A 26,048-nucleotide genomic window follows, 5' to 3' on the forward strand; every position below is an offset into this window, starting at 1 on the left:
TCTTATGTATTTCTTCTCATTTATTTGAGCTGATTTGTTCTTAAACATCTCTTGTTGACACCTCAGTCTGGGACAAGTCCTCCAATACATCCCAAATTCTTCATACATTGCCCTTGAACAGTCTCAGTGTTAGTTAAGAGCATTTTAGGCTTTTGGCTGCTGCCTTTCATTTCTTTTTAATGTGCTTTCTCCTCTTTATGTTATTTTACTTCATTGAAATGATATATTTCTGCTGTGGATTTATCTGTTTTGATTGATTGGCTCTTCATGGACCCCTGTATCTAAGTACTTCAGGGTAACTATTACAACGTGGTTCTTCAGTAGTAACCCACGTGTTTTCTGCTGAAGGTAAGACTGGTCAGGAGTTGCTTCCTTTTGTCTAGGTTTCTTGAGTAGTCATAGCCTAAAGCATATGTGAGTTTGATGTTTACCCTAACTCATATCAGGATAACTGTAGTATCTCAATTTTACTGTATTGTCAGTCCAGACAGTCCTTCCGATCCTTTTGTGTGTGTTTTAGTCATTGCTGTCATTCTGGGCAAGTGGTCTGTTGTATGGTCCCAATATTGATGTGATATTCAAACCATATGGATTGTGTTACAAGTTGGTACAATTAACTTGTTTGTCTGCTCTGACTTCAGGTTTTCATTAACGTATAGCAACACTCACTGCTGTGGTTTTCCTATATCTTTGCAATATAATTTGTTCTTTTATTTTACAGCATGTAATGATTGACTGCCTTTCACTGGTATGCTGCTTCTGTCAATATCCTCATTGAAAACTAGGCGTTTTAAGGTTTTCTATCTTATTATTTAGATTTCTAGTATCAGTATAGCAGCACTTCCATGCTTGGCTCAGTAGCTTATTTCTTGTGCTATGATTAAAACGGAATTATTTCTTCTTCGTGGTTTCTTGTTCAGATTTATTAATGTCTGCTCTATCTTTTATTTATAGATACAAAGTTTTAATGATTTCAGCCCTAGAAAATGTGTCAAGTCCATTTGTACCAGCTTTAATGCACTTCTTAGTTTAAAGATTCTCCTGTAACATTGTAAATGCCAGTAGTCTGGTACCAGCTTGATTTAGATGAAAACCATCTTTCCTGTATAAGCGACCTTTCTTCCAAAAGCTTCTGCAGTTCCTACTGAATCAAAATTTAATAGTAAAAGCTCACATTTGTGAGAACAGTTACGCCAGTGTAGAATTTTTTTGAAAGTCATAACCAAAATATTTAATAGACTTTATTGATGGAAAGAGATTTGTTAGAATACATGAAATCCTTGATTTACAGTAAATCTATGGATACTGAAAATGCAGAGTGGTAGTTGCCAAAGCAATAGGCATTCAGGTATTGGCTGTGACTTTGGGAGGACTAAGCTATGAAAGATCAGTTTGTTCTACCGTTGACTTGGCACAAGACATTCAGAATCCTCAGCAGAGGGGAGAATCAGGCTAATAAAGGTGGATGCATGGTGTACGGATAGGATTTGGTTGTAGGAATTTGAAAGTTGAAGACAGTAAGCTAAACAGCTTAACATCTTCAGAATAAGAGGGAGTGAAGCTTGTAAGTGCGTCAAGCTGTTTGCTTAGATCTAGACTAAGGAGCTTAAGTAGCTTATAACACCACAAGCTCACTAGCTCCGGGGGAAGGGACTTACAAGCTGTGCAACAGCTACACTTCAAAGGCCTTACAAGTACTGCTGATGAAGCCTGCAGGGCTTCTAGAGAGCATGTCAAGTAAATCTGTCCGTCTGTCTGTTTCTCTGCAGTATCCGACTGCTTCCTTTTGTTTCCTCCTTAAAAAGTTACGGGCAACTCTCCTCCCTGGAGTTACCACAATGTTAAATACCAGGCACTTTAAAATCAGGAGGTTCTCAAAATTAATTTAGTCATGTCTTTTATACATATTCTGTCCTCCTTTTCCTCACTGAAAAAACATACTATTGTGCATGCTAGGATGTACCATTTCTTTTCTGATGAAATGTTGTATGAGGAACTTGAAAAGGATGAAGAGTCCTCTGCCTTTATAGTGGGGGATAGAAAATTATCTCAGTCGTATAGTTGTGAATTAGCTATCTTTGGGCTCTTCAGCTTTAAATGTATTTGTTTCTTGTTGAAGTCTTTAGGACTAGATTATCACAAGTTGCACTGTAGTGCTATGGTCCCATCCAATTCCTGTTGAAATCAATTGGCTTACTTGGGGTTAAAGGCTCCTGCAAAGCAGAGATGGCTACGTTCACAAACTTTTGCTCTGCAAAATAACTGTCATGTCCTCAAGAGTTTCATTACTTACCATTCAAAAAATTACCTTCATAATGGTGCTTTCTTGAGTAATTTTGTCATCTTGAGCTTGTTCTGTCCTGACTTCATTAAGTCTAGTGAAGATGCACTTTAAATTACAGGCATATGAACAGTTTTCTGTTTTGCTCTGACTACTTGCTCCCTAGGTATTTAGTTTCTATATTTCAAAGTAGATTCTTACATGTGGTTTAGTATTTTAGTCTGTACAGACTGGAACATATGATGATGAGAAATGGATCTTTGTAAATTAATATCTCAGTTTAGGCTGATTTTGCAAAGTAGTCTTTCAGGGTATTTTACACTGTTTACAGTTACATGTAGTAAGTTATACTAAGAGTAGTTAAAATCACAGTATGGATGAGCACGGAAAGGACCTCTGAAGATCATCTAGTCAGAGCAGGGCCAGCTGGAGAAGGTGGCCCAGGACCGTGTCCAGTTGGGTTGTGATTATCTCCAAGGACAGAGGTTCCACAGCCTCTCTAGGAAACCTGCTGTGGTGTTTGATCACCTGTACAGTTTAAAAAAAAAAGTTCATATTTAAAAGGAATTTTTTGTATTTCAATTTGTACCCTTTGCCTCTTGGTCTTTCATTGGACAGCACTGAGAAGAATCTGGCTTTGTTGACTTATTCTCCCTCATCAAGTATATGCAGGACTTTGCATTTCCATTTGTTGAACTCGATGAAGTTCCTGTCAGTTCATCCCTCCAGCCTGCTGAGGTCCTGCTGATGGCAGCACTACCCTCTTGTCTATCAGCACTCCTCTCAGTTTTGTATCATCTGCAAACTTGCTGAGGATACGCTCTAGGTCATTCATGTTGAATGGTATTGACCCCTGGGGTATACCACTAGTGAGTTGCCTCCAGCTGGACTTTGGGCTGCTGAACACAACCTTTGAGTCCAGCAGTTCAGCCAATTTTCAGTCCACCTCACTGTCCATGTATGTAATCCGTACTTCATCAGTTTGTCAGTGAGGTTATTGTGGCAGACAGTGTCAAAAGCCTTACTAAAGTTGAGATAAACAACATCTACTGCTTTCCTCTCATCCACCAAAACAGTCATCTTGTCTTAGAAGGCCGAGCTGACGAATGCCAATCACCTTTCTATCCTTCATATGTTTGGAAATGGTTTCCAGGACATTTTGCTCCATCTTCCTAAGGATCAAGGTGAGCCTGGCTTGCCTGTAGCTCCTGGTATCCTCCTCCTTGCCCATGTTGAAGATCAGAGTGACGTTTGCTTTCTTCCAGTCCTCAGGAGCCTCCCCAGTTGCCATGACCTTTCAAAGATAATCAAGAGTGGTCTCACAATGATATCAGCCAACTTCCTCAGCACTCATGGGTGCATCCCATGAGGTCCCATGAACTTCTGTACATCACATCCAGTTTATATAAAAGTTCCTTAACCTGATCTGTTCCACTGAGGGTAAGTCTTCCCTGCTCTGGACTTTCCTCCAGGTCTGAGGGACGTGGCATTCCTGAAAGTGAATCTTAGCAGTAAAGACTGAGGCAAAGATGGCATCGAGAACTTTGGTCCTTCATCACCAGGTCCTGTTAGTTTGCAGTCATATGCTACAGACCTTGGTCTATATCATAGAATCATAGAATCGTTAAGGTTGGAAAAGACCCTTAAGATCATTGAGTCCAACCGTTAACCTGTCACTGCCAAGTCCACCACTAGACCATGTCCTCAAGCACCACGTCTACCTGGCTTTTAAATACCTCCAGGGATGGGGACTCAACCACTTCCCTGGGCAGCCTGTGCCAGTGCCCGACTGCCCTTTCGGTGAAGAAGTTTTTCCTAATATCCAACCTAAACCTGCCCTGGCGCAGCTTGAGGCCGTTTCCTCTCATCCTATCGCTTGTTCCTGGGGAGAAGAGACCGACCCCCACCTGGCTACAGCCTCCTTTCAGGCAGTTGTAGAGAGCGATAAGGTCTCCCCTCAGCCTCCTCTTCTCCAGGCTGAACAACCCCAGCTCCCTCAGCCGCTCCCCATCAGCCTTGTGCTCCAGACCCTTCCCCAGCTTCGTTGCCCTTCTCTGGCCACGCTCCCGCACCTCGATGTCCTTCTTGGAGTGAGGGGCCCAACACTGAACACAGCACTCGAGGGGCGGCCTCACCAGTGCCCAGTACAGGGGCACTGTCACCTCCCTGGTCCTGCTGGCCACACTATCCCTGATCCAAGCAATGTATGTGTGTGCGTGTTTACGTGTGGGCACGTTTCCAAACAAACAAGCCCGAGGCCTGTGCTGGTTTCCCAGACAAGCTCTTCCTGTTCATGGCTCAGGATGTCAGCCAGCTGCCCCGTGAGCCAGCGATTCAATTGCAGGGGAAGTTCAGCTTGGGTGAAAACAAAGACAGCAGTACATGGTTTTCTTTTGGTTTTTAATTGCTTCCGTCTCTGTATCTGAAGCATTTTTCTTAAAAATACTTCGCTCTGCAGGTGTAGTCTCACAGACTTTCTCTCATCATAGCTTTTCTTATCATTTGTAGCCATTAGAGAGTTCAAAATACTTTTGGCAGGGGAGTTAACACAGGTGCTCTGGAGCAACTCCCATTGGGATAATTGCATTCTTTTTATTTAAAGTCCCCTTTTTGTCAGCCATTATCTTAGGGTTCATTTCATGTCATGAGTTGTTGTGTTGTGCTGTGCTGTCTGCCAGAGAGGGTTGTATTTCACTGTGGACTTTTGTAGGGCTGAAACTTTTGTATGCAAAGTATTTTTTTTTTTTTTGATACTGGAAGGACAATCCAATAAACCATTTTCTTTCTTATTGGAAATTGAAATAATGTTGCTTTTTTGGGTGGAAAAAACTGTACAGGCTGGATTTTGATGTCTCATTGATTTTAAAGCAGAGCCTTGGCTGTAGTTCACAGTGAAAAGATGGTGCGATTTAGATGCTGCTTTGACACTCAGAAGACTTGGCCTGCAGTCCTAGTCCATCTAGATGAGTATCTTCACTGTATCTTATTCTCACATCTGAAATCAGGATAATGATAATTTCTATACGTTAAGGGTGTCCTGAGGATGAATTGACTATTATTAGGCTGGGATTATAAACTCACGTGGTCGTTATATGGGAAATGAGATTCAGGCCCAGAGATTTCTTTTTTGTGGTTAATTCTCAGATGAAGGATCTGCAAAGGATGCTGTACACCAACATGTACAGGGGTCTAGACCAGGGTCACTGAAGTTTTCAGGTTCACAGTGGTTTATCTATCTGTGCCTCGGATGAGATGCTTGTATACACGTAGAGGAGAATAAACCAGTTTGACACTCAGTTCTGGAGAACAGCAATTGTAGCTTCTGCTGAAAACTTTAGTAGCATATGGTTTGGATTTCTGTGCAGTAGGAAAATGGAAAATGTGGGGTAGGGCTCACATTGTTTCTTCTGGGAATTCGCGGAAGGAAAGAATAGCTGATAGGCCATGTAGCCTTTGCATGGTGAGCATGATGTCTCTGAGATGTCAGATCTCTGACACATGTAGTGCACAGGAGGCCAGGGCACATATGGTAAATCTTGGTGCATTTTGTATTCCTCTCTTTTCAGCCAGTCAAAATTTGAGCTCAAAAAAGAAAACATGAAAGCAGAAATCTGAACATATGGCAACCCTAATTAAGAGGGTGAAGTTATTTTTTTTCACCTTCAAACTCATTGCAGTCATACTGACCTTAGTGCTCTTTCCTTTCCTATGGTGCTTTCAGCTATTCCCATGAAAAGTTTGCTTTCCTGAGCAGGGAGACTGAGTAAGCATGTGCATTTTTGTTTCATAAGAAATTATGTGCTTTCAAAATTTCCTTTCAAACTGTCTGATGATTAAAGTCACGTTTCAGGCGGCTTTTGTGAAGAAATATGAAGGATGCATCTCCTTTTGGAGACTGAGACTGAGATGCCTTTTCTGACTGATAACAGAAATGAGTCTTGAACCTAGATTTGACATAAATCAAGCCAGTGTCTTTGCTATAGTCTGTCTTCTGCTTGGGGCTATTCTGCTTCTTATGAAATATTCACCGGTCCAGAGAGACAGTGTGACTTTGTATGACTTGGTGGTGAAGGAAAATTTGTGGGATAAAGCAGACCCCAGTTCAGGTTCGGTCCCTGCTCTAAATCAGGTGATTTACATCCGAAGTGAGTCCATAGGCAGCGAGGTGGTAGTGTTTATCTGCTCTCTTTCTGATCTTTCTTCTGTTGCACATTTCCTGTCATGGCCCTGAAAAACTCTTTGATTAGCTGTCATGGTCCAACAAAAAATATCTTGCAGAAAAATTCTTGACCAGCTCTCTCAGAATTACTTAGTAAGTTATGAATTATAGAACAAGGGTGCCAATATGTTCTAGGTAGTAGTACGTAGGGTTTCCCATTTTATTTAATAAGTCTTTGCTAAAGTTAGCATCTCTGTTTAGCTCCTTGGCTTGTTTGCAGCTGCTATATTCCCACTTTGCATGTGACAATACAAGACCCTCTTCTTCTAACGCTCTCTTTCTCATGACCAGAGCTTTGTTTTTCCCTTTTCGTGTGGTTCTCCATAATTTAGATAGCTTGACAGGGTGTCTTAGTGGATTTTTAATTTTGCAGAACTTGAGTTGATTTGCTTTTGAAAAATTAACTAGTCCGTGCCCTTGAAAAGTCATTGCATCTGTAACCTCCACATGTGATAAGTTTAAGAAAATGATTAGCAAAGGTGTCACTCATTTCTGCATGCTGTATATCAGATCGGACTTGCTGTGAAGTAGTGAACCATATTAGAGCTGTGAAATCAGCCCTGCTCTACAGGGACTACAACCAGCTGCACCAATTTTGCTACTTTTTTTCCCTTGCAGATTCAGGAATGATTGGAATGGAGTTTGACAGTTTATTTACAGATTTGCTGTGACTGACAGGATGCCAGAGGGGAAATGTTTGTACTCCCTGAAGATAGTTTTTGGTAACTAAGGCTAAATATCTGACAGGACTTCTGTTACAAAACAGAGTGTGATCAACAGTTGTGTTACTGCAGAATTCAGTGCATCTTTTCATTTAAAATACAGCTAAAAATACAGAAATAGAGCCGGCAGTTGCCTTGATGTAAAGCGTCCGTACAGAAGAGGTGTGGCACTGGTGAATTCAAGCCTTCCAGTCCAATTCTGATCTCTCATCCCTGTAAGAAATTAGGGAAAGGAGGATGAAAACCACTCATGTGCTGCCTTCTTTCCTCTTGGTCACTGATTTTCAAACTTAAAATTTGTAGGTTCCATAAATTTTTCACTATGGGACTGGACTTCTTGCATGGTAAATTCAAATCTCCTTGACAACTGACCTGCTTCTCTTACCTTATGGGCTGCCAAGAGTTCACGGACCATGCATTGAAAACTTATGTCCATGTGTGTGATGTTAAGGTTCCTTGCAGTTTAACCTTGAAATGAATAAAACAAAATTAATCTTGTTTTCCTCTTACATTCCTCCCTTGGCTTTGAAGCTAGGGCAAATAGGCTTTTTCTTTTTCGTGACCATGTCATTCTGTGTCTGATTGTCAGTGTAAATCTGCAGCAACCTGACTAAAGTATCCTTGTAGCATATAAAAATCAGTCTTGTACAATGGTACTTTGAAAACAGAAATCTTTTGGAAGAAGATGCATGAGCTATATACCGTATTATATACAACATATGGGTAGTAATCTTATACTCTCTATTCCCAGAAATAGTATTAAACATTTGATCAGGAAAGTATTTTTTTGTTCATTAATAGCTCTTTGTTCATTTAAGAGGCACAGAAGCTTTTGTACATTGAAAAGGTTAATTATACTCAGAGTAAAGGTACTTGAATAAATTGTGTGTTTTATGGGTAGCAGAGGTTGAAGGTGGGCAGATTTGTCTAGCACAGAGAAAAAATATATTTTTATTAGATTGTTAGGTGTTAAGAAGTGCTGCCAACTAGCCAAATGTAATCTGAGTATTCATGAGCAAGAGATACTGACACATTGCAGGGGACAGAAAATACGCACCTGAGTGCCTGTGTCCTTACTTGCATTTAAGCCAGTCCTACTGGTTTTGTCTAGTATCACAGATTTTAGTAGGGTTAGTTTTTTTCTTAATTGTTTTTTTTGTTGTTGTTTTTGTTGTTCTGGCTGAACTGGTAATCTACTGTAGACTAGATTCTTTGCTGTATATTTTTGTTATAGTAAGGCTATGCATCAAGAAAGAGATGTAGAGCACAATTAGCAAAGAATAAACGAGAGAAGGCAAAACGAGCCTTTCTCAGTCGTGGTCTTCTAGTGAAGTATATCCCTTTTTAATACCTATATGCCAGGGTGTCACTTACAGAAAGACCTGAATGTAGTGTGGTGTACCACAACTCCAAGGAAGATTTCTTTGGCTCTCTGGGTATTAGATCATCAGGCTGAGCCCACCCTCCCCGGTGGTGGGGTTCTTCTGATGCAGTCTTTACTGTGGATACAACAAGGTTGACAAGTGATCCTTATTTGTATTTTTTTAATTGTCAGGAATAAAAGACATACTTCTGGGAACAGGGACTGGCATCCACCTCAGCCCTTTCCCAAGTAAATTCGCTTCTCATTAGACTATATGGCCACGGTTATTCCGGACCCATGGCTGTGGCAGTCCTGGCTGTACGGTAACTTTTGTATAAGGGAAGAGTGATGGTTGTCTGTGTTTGCACTGTTGTTATCTATACAGTCAGGTAGTTCCTCAGGGAATGGGAGTGGTGGTTAACCTATTCCTATGTCTTGTTACCTTCACTATTAAAAAGCCTTTCTTGCGACAAATCCAACTTCGGCAGGTCACAGCTTAATACTGTCAGGCTTTGTTCTGTCCGTCCTGGCTATGGAGAAGAGAGTTTATTCCCTTTCTCCTTGCAGATGCTAGTTTCCACTAGGTTTAATGTTAATACTGCCTGTTTATAAAAGTAGAAGCTCTACCCTTAAGGATGAAGGAAGGTTGCGCAAGGTAATGCAAGAAATCATTGATGGTGTAAGGCAGAAATGCAATCCCACAGCCCTGAATCCCGCTTTCCAGCTGTAGTTCTAGTCTAATGCCTTTTAACAGATAGAAGATAAAAATAGGTATAATGTACTTTTGTTAGAGTTCGGACAATCCTGAATGTGGATCATAAAATCCTTAGCTTCCAGGTTCTCCCTGGTGCTGTAAGAAGTTGTTAGGTGTCCACCGAGCTGCCATATGGCTGGCTGATGGCATCGCTCCTGCCGTGGTTAGTACAACACACCGCAGTTACTATGGCTCATGCCTGTGTGCAGGTTGTGACTCTGTCAGCTCTATTCAAAGATACTCTCATGCTTTTCAAGACCCAAGAAAAGTGACCAAAATAGTTAAAGAACAGTCAGTGACCAGGGTGCCTAATACTGTAGTTGAAGTTCTTCGGTAGTCGGATTATCTTATTAAAAAAAGATTAGATGATATAGCAGGAATGGAGTGCTTTGAGATCAACAACAGAGCTATGAACTGGAATCACGAGTATTACTGAGACTGTCATCCAGTGCCTAAAGACAAAGGCATAATTACCACGAGAAGGTCATTTTTCTAAGCACAGGACAGTTGTAAACTGCCTTTACCAGGAAAAAATCAGTATTTGTTGCGTTGCATCATTGAATTATTCATCAAGATCAGACACTTTCTTGTTCAATTTACTTTGTCATTTTCTTCTAGCTTATTCTCAGCAGTTTGGATGAAAATATAACACAGTAGCACCTGCTTACGAGAGACATTCAATTCACTAGATGTCTTGATTGGAAAGACATTTGCTTTGGTCCAAGCTAAAATCAAATGCTCCTTGTTTTAATGGGATATTCATGTTTTACAGGCAAATAACTCTAATTGACGTTATGATGACAGCAGATGACACCAAGTTGGGTGGAAGTGTTGATCTGCTGGAGGGTAGGAAGGCCCTGCAGAGGGACCTGGACAGGCTGGGTCATTGGGCCAGGGCCAACTGTGTGAGATTCAACAAGGCTCAGTGCTGGGTCCTGCACTTGGGTCACAACAACCCCATGCAATGCTACAGGCTGGGGGAGGAGTGGCTGGAGAGCTGCCTGGCAGAAAAGGACCTGGGGGTGCTGGTCGACAGCCGCCTGAACATGAGCCAGCAGTGTGCTCAGGTGGCCAAGAGGCCCAATGGCATCCTGGCTTGTATCAGCAATAGTGTGGCCAGCAGGAGCAGGGAGGTGACAGTGCCCCTGTACTGGGCACTGGTGGGGCCGCACCTCAAGTGCTGTGTTCAGTGTTGGGCCCCTCACTCCAAGAAGGACATCGAGGTGCTGGAGCGTGGCCAGAGAAGGGCAGCGAAGCTGGTGAAGGGTCTGGAGCACAAGGCTGATGGGGAGCAGCTGAGGGAGCTGGGGTTGTTTAGTCTGGAGAAGAGGAGGCTGAGGGGAGACCTTATTGCTCTCTACAACTGCCTGAAAGGAGGCTGTAGCCAGGTGGGGGTCGGTCTCTTCTCCCCAGGAACAAGCGATAGGATGAGAGGAAACGGCCTCAAGCTGCGCCAGGGGAGGTTTAGGTTGGATATTAGGAAACATTTCTTCACCGAAAGGGCAGTCGGGCACTGGCACAGGCTGCCCAGGGCAGTGGTTGAGTCCCCATCCCTGGAGGTATTTAAAAGCCGGGGAGACGTGGTGCTTAGGGCCATGGTTTAGTGGTGGACTTGGCAGTGACAGGTTAACGGTTGGACTCAATGATCTTAAGGGTCTTTTCCAACCTTAACGATTCAATGATTCTATGATATCTTTCTGTTAACCTGTTCTTATTATTTTAGTTATTTCAGGCCCTTAATTTAGAATAAACAAGATTTACTCATGGAGCAGATCCTGCATCTTTTCTTCTGTTCTATACAGCCTCTGTTGAAACAAGTGTTTTCCCAGCAGTAAGATTTGATTGTCTAGAAAGGTGTAAACATTCCTTTTTCTGAAATTGCTTCATGTATATAGGTGACAATAACACTCTCTTAGGAAATTCTAGGCATGGTTAGATTGTTTCAAGACCCTAGTCAGAGTACTGAAATGAGTAAATAATAATTTCTCTGTCACTTCACAACCTTTTCTTCTTATACACAAGTATATAGAGAAACTCAGGTACACAAGGAGATCAGAATCTGCCCCCATATGTTCCTCTCACCATGGTCCCTTTTTTCTCTTTTGTTGCTTTCCCCCATAATTTACTTCGTTTGCATATTTTAGTGTTTCATACCGTGGTGCCTGAGTCAATTTTCTTTTGAATAATTAAACAGGTACATGCCCTTGGAAAGTCATTGCACCCTTTATTGCCACTTAATGTGTTAACTGTGAGGAATTGGGAAAAGATGTTGTGCATTTTTGTTGACTGCTGTTCTATGCAAGGATTGGGTATAATGTAGTGAGTGGGACTCAGAGAATATGCTGTATTTTGGTGTATGTGGTGAACCACATCTTGGGTTCCCAGACTGGAAAACCTTGTCCTTTTGCCATTTCCAAGGAAGATGTGAGCAGCCTCTTACTTAAAAAAAAAAAATTGTGATAAAAAATAATAATAATAATAAAAAATAAAATTGATTGGTAGAGTCAGTGGCTATTCAGTGATGTCCCATACTTAGATAGGGCTGGGTTTTAGGTAGCAGAAGGTTTTGGCCTCTGCAGAAGAAAATTTAAAGAAAAGAATTGGGTCAGGAGTCCTCTGTGCTGTGGGTTTGGGAGAAGGGGAGGAGAGAGAGGACAGACAGGGGGAGTTTGCAGCTTTTTGATAAAGGTAGCTGAGACTTCTCTGGAGGGGCAGCAGAGTCAGACGGGGGATTGGGATGGGTAGCACGCTCCGAGCTGCTCTGGGGATGGCTGGGTTAGCAGGGAAGTTTCTGTAAGCAGTGGAGAGCTCCAGGTTCTCTTTAAACTCCCGAGCCAGGTGAGCTTGAGCATAGCTGTACTACAGAGGCAGCTCAAGTGGTGATATTGTCGGGTTTTGGTAAAATTGTGCTGGCTTGGATAACTGAGTCACTGTTTCCATTGCAGGAACAGCGAGTGCGCACCAGGGTAAACCAATGACAAAACGGGCTTTGCTAAATCGCGTTTTATTTTACTATTGTCCGGTAGTCATGCTTTACTTTCCTCCTCCTTTTGCTAGTGAATAGTTTTAATTGTAAACATATTTCAGTGTCTTTGGTCACTCTAAATGGTGTTAAAATGTTGGTTTGCCTTCATTGCTCATTCAAGTCCTACTCTCTGCAATTAGGATGCTACTAGAAATTTATATTGATTTCTAGGTGGGTGTTTTCCTTAGCATAGGACATATCTCCACTGAAATGTTACAAAACAAGCCAAGGCAGTTTGTGTTCTTTAATGGCAACAAATAGGTTGTTGGGATTGTTTGACCGGTTACTCAGCATGCAGCGAGTGCTGGGGAGAGATCCCAGCTGATCCCTGCGGCCAAGGCGGCTGCCTGACTCCAGCTCCGTGGCAGGGAAGTGAAATCTCTGCTCCAGCTGTCGAAGGTGGAGAATTCCTTTAAAAAGCAAAACTTCTGCTCGGTCAAGCTTGAGGAGAAAGTGCAGACTGCAGCTTATGCTTTTGAGTTGATTAATAAATGTAGAAATAGAAGGAAAAGGTTATGACAGGGTGGTTTTGGATTCAGTGCAATCGATAGTGATTTATTCAGAGAAAAGGGACTCCACCCATCGATATGGTTCTCTTCTCTTGGCCTTTGGAAGAGCTTACCATAGAATTGCCCAGCTGTGATTAAAATTTCCCTGTGCCAGCATGGCTGATGTGTTCAGCCAAATGCTAAAAAAATGCATCCAGTTTTGGGGTTTGTCAGTGAGAGAAAACATGGGGAGTATGACAGCAATTTATGAAAGAGCAGCCTCTAGAATTGAAGAGATTAACATTTCAGGGAAGGCTACAGGCGCAAAGCATTCCTAAATAATGATCATTGGTTAAAAGGCATCAGTGCCTTGGAGATAAAGAACTGTTATAGATTGTAAGAGAGATTATCAAAACCCCTCAAACCAGACAGTGTTAATGATGCAGATTGTGAAATGTGTGGTGACTGAGATTTAAATGTGTGTTTTGATATGGATTGTATGATCGCTCATCAAAAGCTTCAGACCTGTTGTTTTTTGAAGAGTGTTTTCTTTACTATCTGAATCGAATATGTCAGATCTGCAATCTGTGGCAGGTTAATTGAAATGCAGCGAGAGTGCAAAATCTGAATCAAGCATGAGGTTGACAAACTTTGTTCCTCCTTTTATTTATGCACATCTCTAAAAGTAACCACTTAGCTTGAGAACTGTTGATGAAATTAGTGTGATTTTCCATCCTTTCTTAGATAGGAAGGATTTGGGCCGTATGGAGTCTAAAGGAACAATTTCAAAGATGTCATATTTGACTGGATTGAGTGAATGTACAGCAGGAGCTTGAGGAACGTATTATTACGGTAGTGTTGTAGTTACTTTTCAGTGATGGACTTCATCTCATTGAGTGAAATTCTGCAAGCGGCATGCTGAAAATACCCCAAGGTAGTTTTTGCTGTCTCCCTTTTCCTCATAAACTGTTACTTAATTTTATGTGATTGAATTTGGTGACATTTAGTGCACATTAAAGGGAGGAATTTATAATGCTAGCTAAAGCAAAGGGTATTTCACGTTCGTTCTTTGTGAGCTGTTCTTGCTGTTCTGCCAAATCCATGTACACCTCTGCCTGTTAGAAACCCGTGCCACACCATGCCAGAGCTTCTACTTGGCCTCCTGCCTTAAGATCAAATGATATCTTCAGAGACTGTCAGCAGGAGAAAAAAACCCAGCAAACATGAATTTGTAAAAGCCTTTGAACTACAGTGTGAGGGGTTGAAGACGTTCTTTCCTTCTCCTTAGCCGGACCTTTGGTTCCTATTGCAGTGGTTTCTTGGCGGCTTTAATTTTTATTACTTGTACGGGAACATGATGGCAGCTAAGGATGGGTCAGGTACTAGGATGATCCACCAGGTCTGTGTACCCACACCCCACCTGGGAGGGGATTGTGATAAGGGCACGCACTAAAAAAACCCCTTTGCCACCAGAAAATCTCCCCACTTTCCAGTGGCATGAAGTTATTAGGGTGTTTGGGAGTGGATGTTTATACTCAGGGGTTGTATTGTTCAGTACCCAACAGTGTACCCTTCCTAGGTCTAATATTTCATTTAAAAGCAATTTGCCTGAATAAAATAAAATATGCATGATGGGTGAACACAGATGAGCTCTGTTAATGTATTCTAATTAACTTGCTAAAAATATTTTAAAATCTTAATAAGCTTAAAGAGAATTTCTGATGATCAGATGCAATGTTAATGAACATGGTATAAAAACATAAGAAGGTAAAGTAGATAGCACTGCAACTGCCAATCAGCTGTATGTATAGCTATCATTTTTCTTGTGCAAAAGAAAGATCTTTGGGTTAAATTTCAGCTTTTGTCTTGGTAGGTAATTTCTCAAGATTTATTTCTAGAAAGCTTAATGAACAAAACATAAAAAAACCCCCGAATTTACCTGTTTGATTTGGGGTAGAGTGGGGATTTTATTGCTTAATTATGTCTTAGAAAAACACACTAAGGACATTTATAATAAAGTATCTGTGTTCTTTGTGTGTGGGAGAATGACTCTTTTCCTTTTATATATGCCATAAATCTCAGATTGTAGTTCTTTTTCTCTCCAGGCTATTAGGTTTCTGCAGACTGTATTTCATTCCTTAGCACCTATCGTTGCTTGGCAACAGCATCCGATTTACATGAACCCAGCCCCGTGAATGAATAGTTACCTGGAACCTTTCTGCGCAGAAACCCCGAGAAACGTAGCGGTTCTCCCATTCAGTATGACAATTATTAGGAAATATTAATTGCTTCTCTCTATTCATCTTTCTGTAGCCTTTATTTTTCAGTTAAAGGGGAAAAAACTGTATTCTCTGTTTAGTTCTAGCCTGCCAGAGGTCACAAAATTCATTTATAAATAATCCACTTGGAAAGCAGGAGGTTTATTAATAACAGAACACTTTAGTAGTGCTCAGAGCCTCAGCTGGCACAAGCAGTCCCCAGTGCTGTATTCTGTAGGTAGAGAAAAAAAGAGGTTCAGAGGAGTGAAGTAACCCACCACAGTCACATACGGAAGGTCAGTGTGTTTTGGTTTTTTTCTGCTAGTAAGTTTGGTATAGTTTTTAGGAAGAAAAAGGAGCAAATGTTTCCTACTCAATACATTTGCTTCCCTCCTTGCCATATGGAACTTCACTGAACGAACAAAATAAACAGATTTTCTGCTGCCTCAGCCTAGTGTTTTGCGAGCAGGTACACCCTCCTATCAATTGATTTTATTCTTGTGAAGTACTTTGCAACCTGTAGGTTATTTCTATTGAGAGGAGTAGGAGGTATTAAAAAGAAAAATCAAGAAGAAAAATTCTTCACCAGCACCAAACACAAAACAGTCTTGTAGGACTAGGAGAAGAGCTACAGGCAATATCTGTGGATGCCAAAATAGTTGTAATAAGTCTTTTGAAAAAATCTTGTAAAGAAAACACCCAAATTGCCTTGTTTTGTAAGTTCTTTTCTGTTTTTCAGCTGACTTATTCTTTGCAAAAATAAAATGATACTTGGGCCTTGACTCTTTTCTGTTGCGTTTCTAGAGGCCTTTGTTGATGATGTTGATAAAATGCAAAGACCGGTCCTGAGAGAAGCAGAGTAGTCCTGAGATCTAGCAGAGATCTGGTTTGCAAATCTAGATCCCAAACGGATTTTTTTCCCAAGTTTGGGGTGGTTTGAGTTTCTCTAAAAGCAAAATACCTGGTAGGATGTTCTTTCCTCTCTTCACTCAAGTGGCATTCAAGGTCAGGTCATCGCACCCTGTACCTTTTAATTATATCCTGTGGCTTTAGGTAACGCTGAACTTGCAGCTGATTATTATTATATTTTCTCCTGTGGACATGTCTTGCTACTGATGCACAGACTCTGCAGATTAACTAATGCAGAATCGAATGCATTTGTGATCTAAGTAATGAAGAGGTCTTTGTTCTATTCTTGGTTGTTCTACTGATTTTGTGCGACCTTGGGCGGCTCATTTATCTCCTTCCTTGCTTTTCTCATTTTAACCTTCGATGGATGGTGTCATATGTTGATTTGCCAATGTAATTTTCTATTTCCCTTACAAGATTTGCAAGGCTGAATATTGCTGTATATGAGGACAAATAGTTTTTAAAAATGAAACAACGGTTTTTGTGTTTCTAAATAACTCGGTAGCAAACATTGTTTACTGATGTGTGATCTGTAAAGCCACATGTGGTAATTATACACATCAAAGTTGTGATAGGCATGGGAGGGTGTATATTTTGCTGAGTTTCAAGCACGAATTTCTCATGTGTCAGAATATTTTTAGGAAATACTAAGCTGTGCTGCAGTGCTAGCAACAGAGCACATAAAATTGTTCGTTTTAGTCAGTGGAAAATGCCTAAGGTAGCGGTGACCTTTTTCTTTTTTTTAATGCAATTTCTGGGAACATCTTGCGTGCTCCTGACTTTGGGTGAATGTCTCACCTCCAGTCCTGGGAAGTGAGCAGCAGGAATTGTAAGTTTGCATTTCCAGGGTTCCCAGAGGCACCGATGTGCAGCTCAGTGCGGAGCTCTCCTAAGCTCTGGGGCTTCCTGCGACGGGGACCATAGGACACCTGACCTCCTACCACAGGGCTCTGCAGAGCGTGTGTCTGCTGGAGCTACAGACCTTCAAAGCCGGAACAGTCTCCCAAGAAGCCAGTCAGTTTTCTAGTGCAAGGTTGTCCATGATTTATCAGGAGTTTTTATAAACTGGCACTCTCCTACTAAGTATTTGGATGGGCAAACTGTCAACGTGTGGGGTCAGATACTTCTAGGGTAGACATTTTTAATGCTCTTACCAACTCTGCTCTTTTTTGATAGTGGTTTCAGTGGTGAAGACATTTCTGCTAGACACTGGTAGAATACCAGCAGCACTAAGCATCAGTGGTTTGTGGTCTTGAAATTATGCCTTTTAATGAGTGCCAGAACTTAATATCCTTAGCTTATCAAAAAGAAACACGAGACGCAATTTAATTGTGGTCTGTAAGTGCCAACATGTGAAGGGGAAACCCAATTCTGTAGTCATGTTTTAACTGGAAGGCTGAAGCCGCAAAGATCAAGTGCCTAGAAGTTTAAAGAATAAAAATCTAAATTATGGTAAATGTGCAAATATTTAACATTAAAGGTATTAAACTTGAAAACAGCCAGTAGACACAGTAAATTCTCTGTCACTTTGAGTCCTTCAGCTGAGGTTCTGTGTCTTCTTCAGATTACTGTAGTTCAGTGAGTACAGAGCTGGGCTGGATGATGGGATCTCTGTAGGAAAGGTGTGTGATCTCATTTAAGCAGATGGTCCACTCTGACCTTTTATATTTTTGAAGCTCTCTGTAGGTAGGTTATTAAATAGCTGGATGTGATGGCTAGATTTCAAAATTCCAGTTTGGATCTCCTCTAGGTTTTGTTTTCAGACTGGTACCACCTGCTTCAGAATATTTTTTGAGAATCAATTAATTTGTCACATTGGTTCCAGATTTCACATTTATTTGCTGAACGACAGGAATTCTGAAGTGGAAGGTGAAGGTAGAGGTGTTGCCAAGAGTCTATGAATAATTGTGGAAGCATGGGGTAAATCAAAGCAGATTTGTGCTTTGTTATGTTAAGCCTTTAATTGGAGCCTTGGCTACTTTATGGATGTTTGGTCAACTGCTGAATAGTTTTTGTGGTGATTAGTGTTTTTCCCCAACACACACTATTTTTAAGTTTCACAGTTCTTGCCATATCCAAACTTTGAGTAATAAAAGAGGAAAACTTTGAGTGGCCAAAGAATAAAAAATTAAACCTGATGTAAGCAAGTTCCATTGGTACATGAACCCATTTTACCTTACTAATTCATGAAATATATTGCTTATTTTTTCTTTAAGGAATTAATCCAGAACCAAGAATTTACACGAGTTAGAGACAGCAAGGGTTTATTAAATTACTTCTAGCAATAATGTCTTCACGAGAGGACTTTTCCCCAAATACATTTTCAGTCTTGACCAAACAGATTTTAAGAGGTCCTTCTAATTTGTCTTCCATCTCTTTCCTTAAAAGCTTTCACAGAAATATTTTTCCAAGATACTCAGCCTGTATCTACAAAAACTTTTGGTCTGAATCTGCTGCTTTTTTTCTTTCCCCCTGCTGTAAACTCTAGTGCTGAGTTGCGGATTTTTTTTTTTATACATTACCATTGGATTTTATCCCAGGCTTCATCAAAATATTCTGTCAAATAGAGATCTGCATCTCAAAAAAAAAAAAAAAATCACAGCAAATTGAGAAGCAATTGCAGCTCTGCAGTATTTCTACAAGAAGTGCAGATATTTCAGAGGTCTTGTTGCGAGCGTGTCAATGTATATGTTATAACAGTGTTATGACTATTGATCTGCTTGTTCTCAAATAAGTCTTTACCATTCATGTACCAAAGTTTTCCTTGCTGTATAACTCTGCTGAAGTCAACAAAGTTGAATTGTGAGTGGCGTTGTATCTTGAGTAGATTTTGTTTCCTGTAGTACATCTTAGGCTGTGTGTATTTTTTGGGTGATCTGCAAAAATTTAAGGTGCTGTTAAGAGAGAATTTAGGTACATGTTTTTCTATGTTTATTTTTTACGAAATCCATCAAAAAGGGGAAGGCTTTCAGTCAATGTTAAATTTGAAATTTGTATCTGAAGTGAGCTAGACTAAGGATTTTCAGAGTTAGGTGATTTGGTGTCTTAAAGCTTCAGGTTGTGAAATACGAAGTTTTGCCTTTATTGAAGGAAGGTCTTAGGAAAGCCAAATTTGGCATCCTCATGAAGAACAATATCTGCTATTAGAAGTTGCTTGAAGAGCATAAGGTGATCTAGACTATCTTAACGGATACTATGGATACCATTCCTACTCTGTTTTACTTAGGTGTGTGTGCATCTACTCATTTTAGTAGTAGTATTCTTGCCTTACAGCAGCATGAGCAAGAAGAATCATGTCTGTTCTCCCCTACATCATTGTAGAGACTTTATCTATGTAAGTAGCATAAATGTCGAGAATATTAGCCATATTTGTCATTGCTGCTGAGAAAATCGAGGCTTTTTTCCACTGTTGAATTACAGCTGGTATGATAGTAGCTGTAGCCTTAGAGGCTGATGATCAATTCTGTCCTTAAAAGTTGTTTTTCTTCCCCAGGCACTGCATTTAAAAAATAAGAATAAATTCTATGTCTGGAAAATTTCTGACATACATTTGAGCAATTGAAACCCTCGGTGAAATTAAAGCACGTTACAAAATATGAAAACTTCTTTGCTTATAAGTAAGAAAACAGCCAACCTAATGGCAAATATGGCTTGCCTTTCTCTGTAATAAATTAGCTGATGCTTCAAAGTGAAAGTCAGAAACTAATTCTAAAAAATAGGTTTTGAATAGCTTTTATGAATTACTGTATTGTTTTTAGAATTGTAACGGTGGCTGAATTTGGCTTCAAGCTTGTAGTTTATTCACTCGGGCAGTTGTATTGGTCTAATTAAAAAAAAAAGAGGAAAAGAAAAAAAAAGAGTGTGTTCCAGTTTGCATTCCTTTTGCCTCAGTCAGGCAGATATTGTCTAATATGCTGAAGACTGGTTTGTGGCAGTCTTTTTTTCTCGGCTACGAAATACTTGGAGATGTCAGAAGTGATGCAGCACAAGGAGGCAGAGAAGCAAGTGCCTTTGGTCGCAGTCCTTTAACTCACAGGAACAGAAAGGGTGCTCACTACCTTGTACATTTTCATATTTAAGAGGGTATAGACAAGAGAAACCTTTTACCATAGCGGGAGTTTAATTTCACAGTCTTCATACGAATAAGAAAGATTAGCATGAATTTTGGAAGAGTTAATATGCAAGGAGGATGATTTGGGAACATTTGTTTTATAAATGGGACAAAATAATCATATATTTTTGTTTTGTTTTTCTTGAACGAAAAGCTAGAAAATACTTTTTTTTTTAAATTATAGTGTTTGGAGTTAATCAGAGAAATAAAGGAGGGGCTGATACTTTTCTCGCTGCTTGCAAATTGTAAATTGCAGTTATTCGCAATCATGCTTATAGCTGGCGTGGGTTCATGTGCATAATCAGCTGCGTTTTGAATGCATGTTCTATTGTTCTGTTTTATTTATGGATTCAGTTGTGATGAGAAAGATGTTATCAAGTTGTTTGGATGAAGCCTTGGAAATGTCTTTTAGGAGTTCTGAAAATCAGTGAGTACCTGGAGTTCGGGGTACAAACCGGGGCTGTGTGTAGCACTGGAAATTTAGATGAAAAAGTTGAAGCGTTTCCAGCCTCAAAATGGAAGGTCAAATTCTGCTTTCGGACTTTGCGGTGCATGAGCCAGCAAAATTCTGGACTGACACAGGCACATTGTTATCGTCCAGTTGAAATCTAGCCAGATCCAACAGCCCTGAGGTCAGGAGTCATCCCATCGATTTCAGCACCCGGACCTGTTAGCGGTCTGCTCTGACCCCACTCCGGGTGGAACAGGAGGCCGAATTTCTACCTCCAATCTCCTTGCACAAATGATGCGGCAGCAGACTTTTGGTGCTAATTATCAGCACTAATCTTCTGATTGATGCGAGTTTGCTTATGTGATTATTTTTCTTAATAGCTACGGTTATGTGCCAAGACCATTAGAGGGGACGTCGGGCTGCTCAGGAGAGGCTTGCCCTGTGTTACTGGTTCCACCGTCTCGCTTGCTGAATCCACTTCGGCAATGCTCTTTGAGTCTGCACTTTCTAAAATCTTTGGTTTTCCCTCCACGTTTTGTCTTAATCTGCTTAAACTGCTTGCCTTTCTGGGAAGGCATCAGTTCTGTGTTTGTACATATACAGCGATGCAGGACTTCAGTCTTTTTGGGACTGACAGTGGCTGGACACAAATAACAGTAATTTCTCTCTCTTCTCAGTGACAGGTTTTTTTTCCCCTATATGCCTTTCAATGAAAGCAATATTTTGGCTGAAAACACGAGCCAGGAGATGAACTTTAACATCATTCAATTCTTGCTGGATGTCTGTGAAAGGCAGAACGGGGGTGGTTGTGTGAGCAGTAACATACACAGAGCGGACTGACTTCTCAGCCTGGCGTGGGAAGGTGCCTCGTGCTCACTCCTCCCGCATAAGTGAACTTCTTTACTTGGGTCTTTCCCCCTCCTCCTGTCCAGTGGGAATTATTATTTTAACTGAATTTCATTAGATCAGTCGCCACGTTCCACAGCAGATAATAGATGTGTAGATGTGCATATTGCAGGACGACACCATGCCATGTGCAGCTGCAAATGCTTTCTAGATAGGGTTAAAATTCTGTATCAGCTCTCTAAAAAAATCATTAATTTTTAAATAGCAAGGAAATAAACTGGTTGGTTAGGTACTATGCAGGGAGCTTTTAATTAAAGATGTTTAAATCTGATTCTCTCAACTGTCAAAGAATTGAATTCATGAATTATGTTTGCTACAGTTGTGGATTTTTTTTTTTTTAGTAACAGTGTATTTAAGTTCTTTCTGTGCACTGCTGTAGGGGATAGATGGTAGCTCCTGACAGATTCAAACACAGCTGGCTGAGAACGCTGCTAGTGATGGATGAACGATGTCTTTGTTAATGCCCCTGTATACATAAATGATGGGCTTGCTTGCTTTATTTATAAGATGTATCCAATTACGCATCTCAGAGCAAATGTCCACCATTCAGTAAAGCGCACAATATTGGCATTAAAAAGACAATCCCTGAAATCAGTGATCAATGCATTTTCCTCACTCTCTGGAGAGAGATTGAAATAAGAGGTAAACCTAAAATTCAGCAAATTCAAGAAGGTTCTTTTGGGACCTACTCCTCATCCGTAAGAAGTGACTGAAACTCAACCGGGGAAGCCGTTGCCTCTGCTCTGGCCGTAGGCAGAGCCGCCTCTGGAAATGCAGCGCACCAGGTTCACCTAAGATCACCACGTGGCATGGATGGATCAGTCCCACCAGTACAGCAGGTCGGATTCTGCTGGCAGACAGTGATGGCTAAGGTTCACTAGGCTGTTACCTCCTGGGATATATGTTTTGGTGAAGCGAACCATCCTAAATACTTGAAGTGGAGAAGAAGGAATGGTTTTGCCCTTCGTGTAGTTTCAGCCCAGGGCTTGGGATTTTTTTACTGTGTATCTGAGCTGATCCAATTTAGAACTTGAGATGTCCAACCAACATTAGAAGCTTCACAGTGTGAATTAAGTTAGTTTCTTTTATCAAGGAGGTTAGCTATATACTTAAATATACTTAAATAATTCTTAGTATTTTGCTATGAAAGAATTAGTCTGGATTAAGATGAGTGTGAAGATAATCAGGGTGTTAAACACTTTTAGACCTGAGATCTGTTTACCCTGTTGGTAGATATCTAACTCAACTAATAGTAGGGTAAATGCATACTCCCGAGTGGTTTGTATTGAATAGCTAATGCACTGTAAATTCACCCCTACTTTTCTTACGGTAACTTACTTATATAGAAGTATCCTGAATTACAGTTACGGCATAAATTGATAATGTAGCCAAAACCTGAATCTTCTGACCTAGCAAGGAGTAAGCCTCCTGCCCAGTCCTCAGTTCCTAATGCAAAAATATTATCTGTTACAGGGCCATTGGAGTCAGCTAGAAAGCACAAATCAGCCCTACCCGGCCTATCCGTTACAGTGCCAGTGAAAGCAGGCAGCAATAAACACAGACAGAGCTCCCAAACATTGGGAAAGTTGTGGAGCAGAAACCCTAAGACAGAGAGCTGGCATGCAGATGGAAGTGCAAGAAGCAGCTGAGCTAAGATACGTTGCGGTTTTCACAGGGGTGATTGCTGTTTGGCTTTACCGCTTTTATATTGTCCACGATTCTTTCCTGATGGTGATAGCCCAGCAGTTTATTAAGCCCCTTCCTAGGGGCAGTGGAGAGCAAGCATGCCTTATTTTTTGGTTTTAGCTGCTGTGAAGTGTAGCAAACGTGTGTTTCTCATTCTGTCATGCTGGCTGTCTCTGAAATGTGGTGTTTTCATGTTGGATATGGTAGTTCTGCAAAAATTTATATTTGCAACAAGGTTTAGCAAGACAGAATTGTGACTACTAGGCAAATCATTTAGAGTTCAGTTTGGTTTCTAGGAACAGAGGCTTACTAGTTATTTTTCAGTGGTTTCTGTGCTATTATGTTGTTGTGATAATCTTGGCAGGGATCTGTCACTCTGTGTTGGTATAATTGAAATTTGTTTTCCCTGAGGAATCACTCTGCTGTTTGTTTTATTTGTTTACTGACATTGACAGAGATCCTAATGGCTTTTAAAACCCAATTTGTGCATCACTGAATATCCTCCAAAGAGGAAAATAAAATTAAATTTATCAGTAAAATAGGGTCCCCCATGCAATGCTTTGTCTGGGTCTTAGACTCCACCTGAGCCCCTAGCTGTGGGTCTGGAAATGGCATGGTGAGCTGCATCTTCTCTTTATTTCTAATTCTGTCTTCAGGGCTTTTGTCATTAAGATACTTGAAAGGGTAAATGACAATAAGTTATTTAGGGCATAAGTTGACCAACTTTGCCTTGTGAGAAATAAATTATCTTTAGCTTTTATTAGAAAGGAGGTTAAGATAACAGAACAATAGCCACAGTAAAATTCCCCTTTTGGGAGAGTATACATGATGCTATCATTTATTATTGTCATAAATCGGGGTAATTAAGCGTTTAGATTTTTTAAATATAAGATATCAAAGTATTTATGCATTTATTTTGTTTGAAGCCTTTGAAGAATTTCAGTCAAATCATTTGGACTACTCACATTCATAATGCCACGCTGAACTGTGGTTATGGATAGACGTATGGCTTGTTGCATGCCATGCTCTAGAGGAGCATGCACACAAAGAAATGATGAGGCATAGGACAGACATTCAGGAATGTGAGATGGGAGGGTGGGTTTCTTTAAGGACTAAAGAATGCAGGATAATTTTTTTAACACCCTCAAAGCTGTGGATTTGCGTTGGATAAAGATTCAGGTGTGTTTTTTTTTTTATTTTATTGAAGTGACTTAGACCATCTCTAATTACCTTTTGACACGCTTCCTTGTCATTCAAGCATATAGGGATTGCCCAGGTTTCAGTGAACTCTGACTTTGAACGTCACAAGGAGATAAGTTTGGAAAATACTGCTGATTTTAAAGGTTATCTGTCAGTTTGTATATATACAACTGTGAGCCAAACCAATCTGACCTCAAACCAGAGCTGTAGTATAATAACACTCTGCCTTTCTTATTGTATATCTCTTTTACAAATCTCCCTGACTTTGATAGCACTATAATAATAATAGATCTGCAATATTTATGTTGCGTCTTCTAAGGAAGTGTTCTAATGTGCCTTGGAAAGGTGGGTAATTAGTCTTATCTCCTTTTCTACAGAAGGTAAATTAGAGGTGCAGAAAGAGAGCCCAGACCATCTGACTCCCACCTCCTTGTTCTCACTGCTTGGTTCAGTAGTGCGGATCTTGACAATACGCGCTTTCAGTCTGATCTATATGTTGTATTGCATTGCAGTGCCCAGAACAAGGATTTTGGCTACTGGTGGTGCATCCCACAATAAAAAGATCTTACAGGTAAGTAGAAAATTAAATCCTTTGAACTGAACTTGCAGTTACATCTGCATTTTTATTTTGATGTACTGAATCCAAATCACTGCAGCTGCACAGGAAGGTGTGGATATGGGATTGTGAATCTGCTGCAGGTCTTTGGGGCTTTTCTTCAGATTTAGTGTGGAAACCGTTAGCCCAATGCTAATTTTGTATTGAACTTTAAAGGTTTTTTTACACTTGACTACCTTTATGAATGTGTATCTGAAGCACTGGTGATTTCCAGGTCTCATCACTTACATCAAATCAATCAGCAAAGAAATCAAGAAGAGACTTGATATGATACCTGAGATTTTTGTAGTTTTTGCCATTCGGAGCAAAGTTGGACCATGGATTTAAACTAGAGGGGGATTTTGCTGGTGCTGAACACTCAAAAAACCCCACCCCAAACAAACAAAAAAACCCCAAACCAACCCCCAAACCCTGCCCTTGATGTTCTGAGTATCTGTTACTTATTAGCATTGTGTCACATACTGGGGGGAGGCTACGCTTCTGTAGTCTGTCCTCCCTCTTCCCACCTTCCTCTTCTGCTGCTGTTGCTGCACATCCAGCCCTGCTTAGGATCCTTCATTTGTCTTCTTGAGAACAGAGTACGGCATGCTCTCTGTTTCTGCGCATTGAGATATGGCAAAGCCTTGCTCACGAGCCTTGCTCTCACCTGGCTTTTGCTATCACAGAACTAGACATCTGGGTTGGGATTTGTCTTGCCTGAATCCAGTCATCTGCGATGTGATGCCTGTCTATGATCTGTCAGTCCTCTAATAGTCAAGGGAGATCCAGTCAGTCACAGTGCAAAGAAAACTGGATGGTGTTTCAACTTCTCAAATGTAGATGTCTCCCTCCGGGTGAGCCAACGAGCTTTCTGTACTCCACTGACCGCCTTGACAAGCTCCCCTCTGACTAGAGGTGCAGACATGGAGCCTGGAGGTGGGTGTTTACACCAAAAGGTACCTGTCTTAGTCTTGGGCTAAGTCCGATCCCTTTCCATCAGCTAGAGAGAGTCTAGAGGCCAGCCTCAACAACGCACCGTACTCTTTTCCAGTTGCAGTCGTATGAAAGGAAGCTCATCTG

The 26,048-nt window shown here is 40.8% G+C and overlaps 1 protein-coding gene across 1 annotated transcript in view; it reads left to right on the top strand.

Moving 5' to 3' along the window:
• The window catches only part of XYLB (xylulokinase), a gene marked incomplete at its 5' end in the record, with an annotated part of 80,616 nt that overhangs the window by 41,357 nt on the left and 13,211 nt on the right, over positions 1-26,048 (top strand). Inside the window, one exon of the mRNA XM_082329741.1 lies at positions 24,886-24,944. Within this exon, the coding sequence (XP_082185867.1) occupies positions 24,886-24,944 (59 nt within the window). The remainder of the gene's footprint in view (positions 1-24,885; positions 24,945-26,048) is intronic.

Source organism: Platalea leucorodia (genome assembly GCF_965183815.1).
Source record: "Platalea leucorodia genome assembly, chromosome: 1".
NCBI classification, from domain to species: domain Eukaryota; kingdom Metazoa; phylum Chordata; class Aves; order Pelecaniformes; family Threskiornithidae; genus Platalea; species Platalea leucorodia.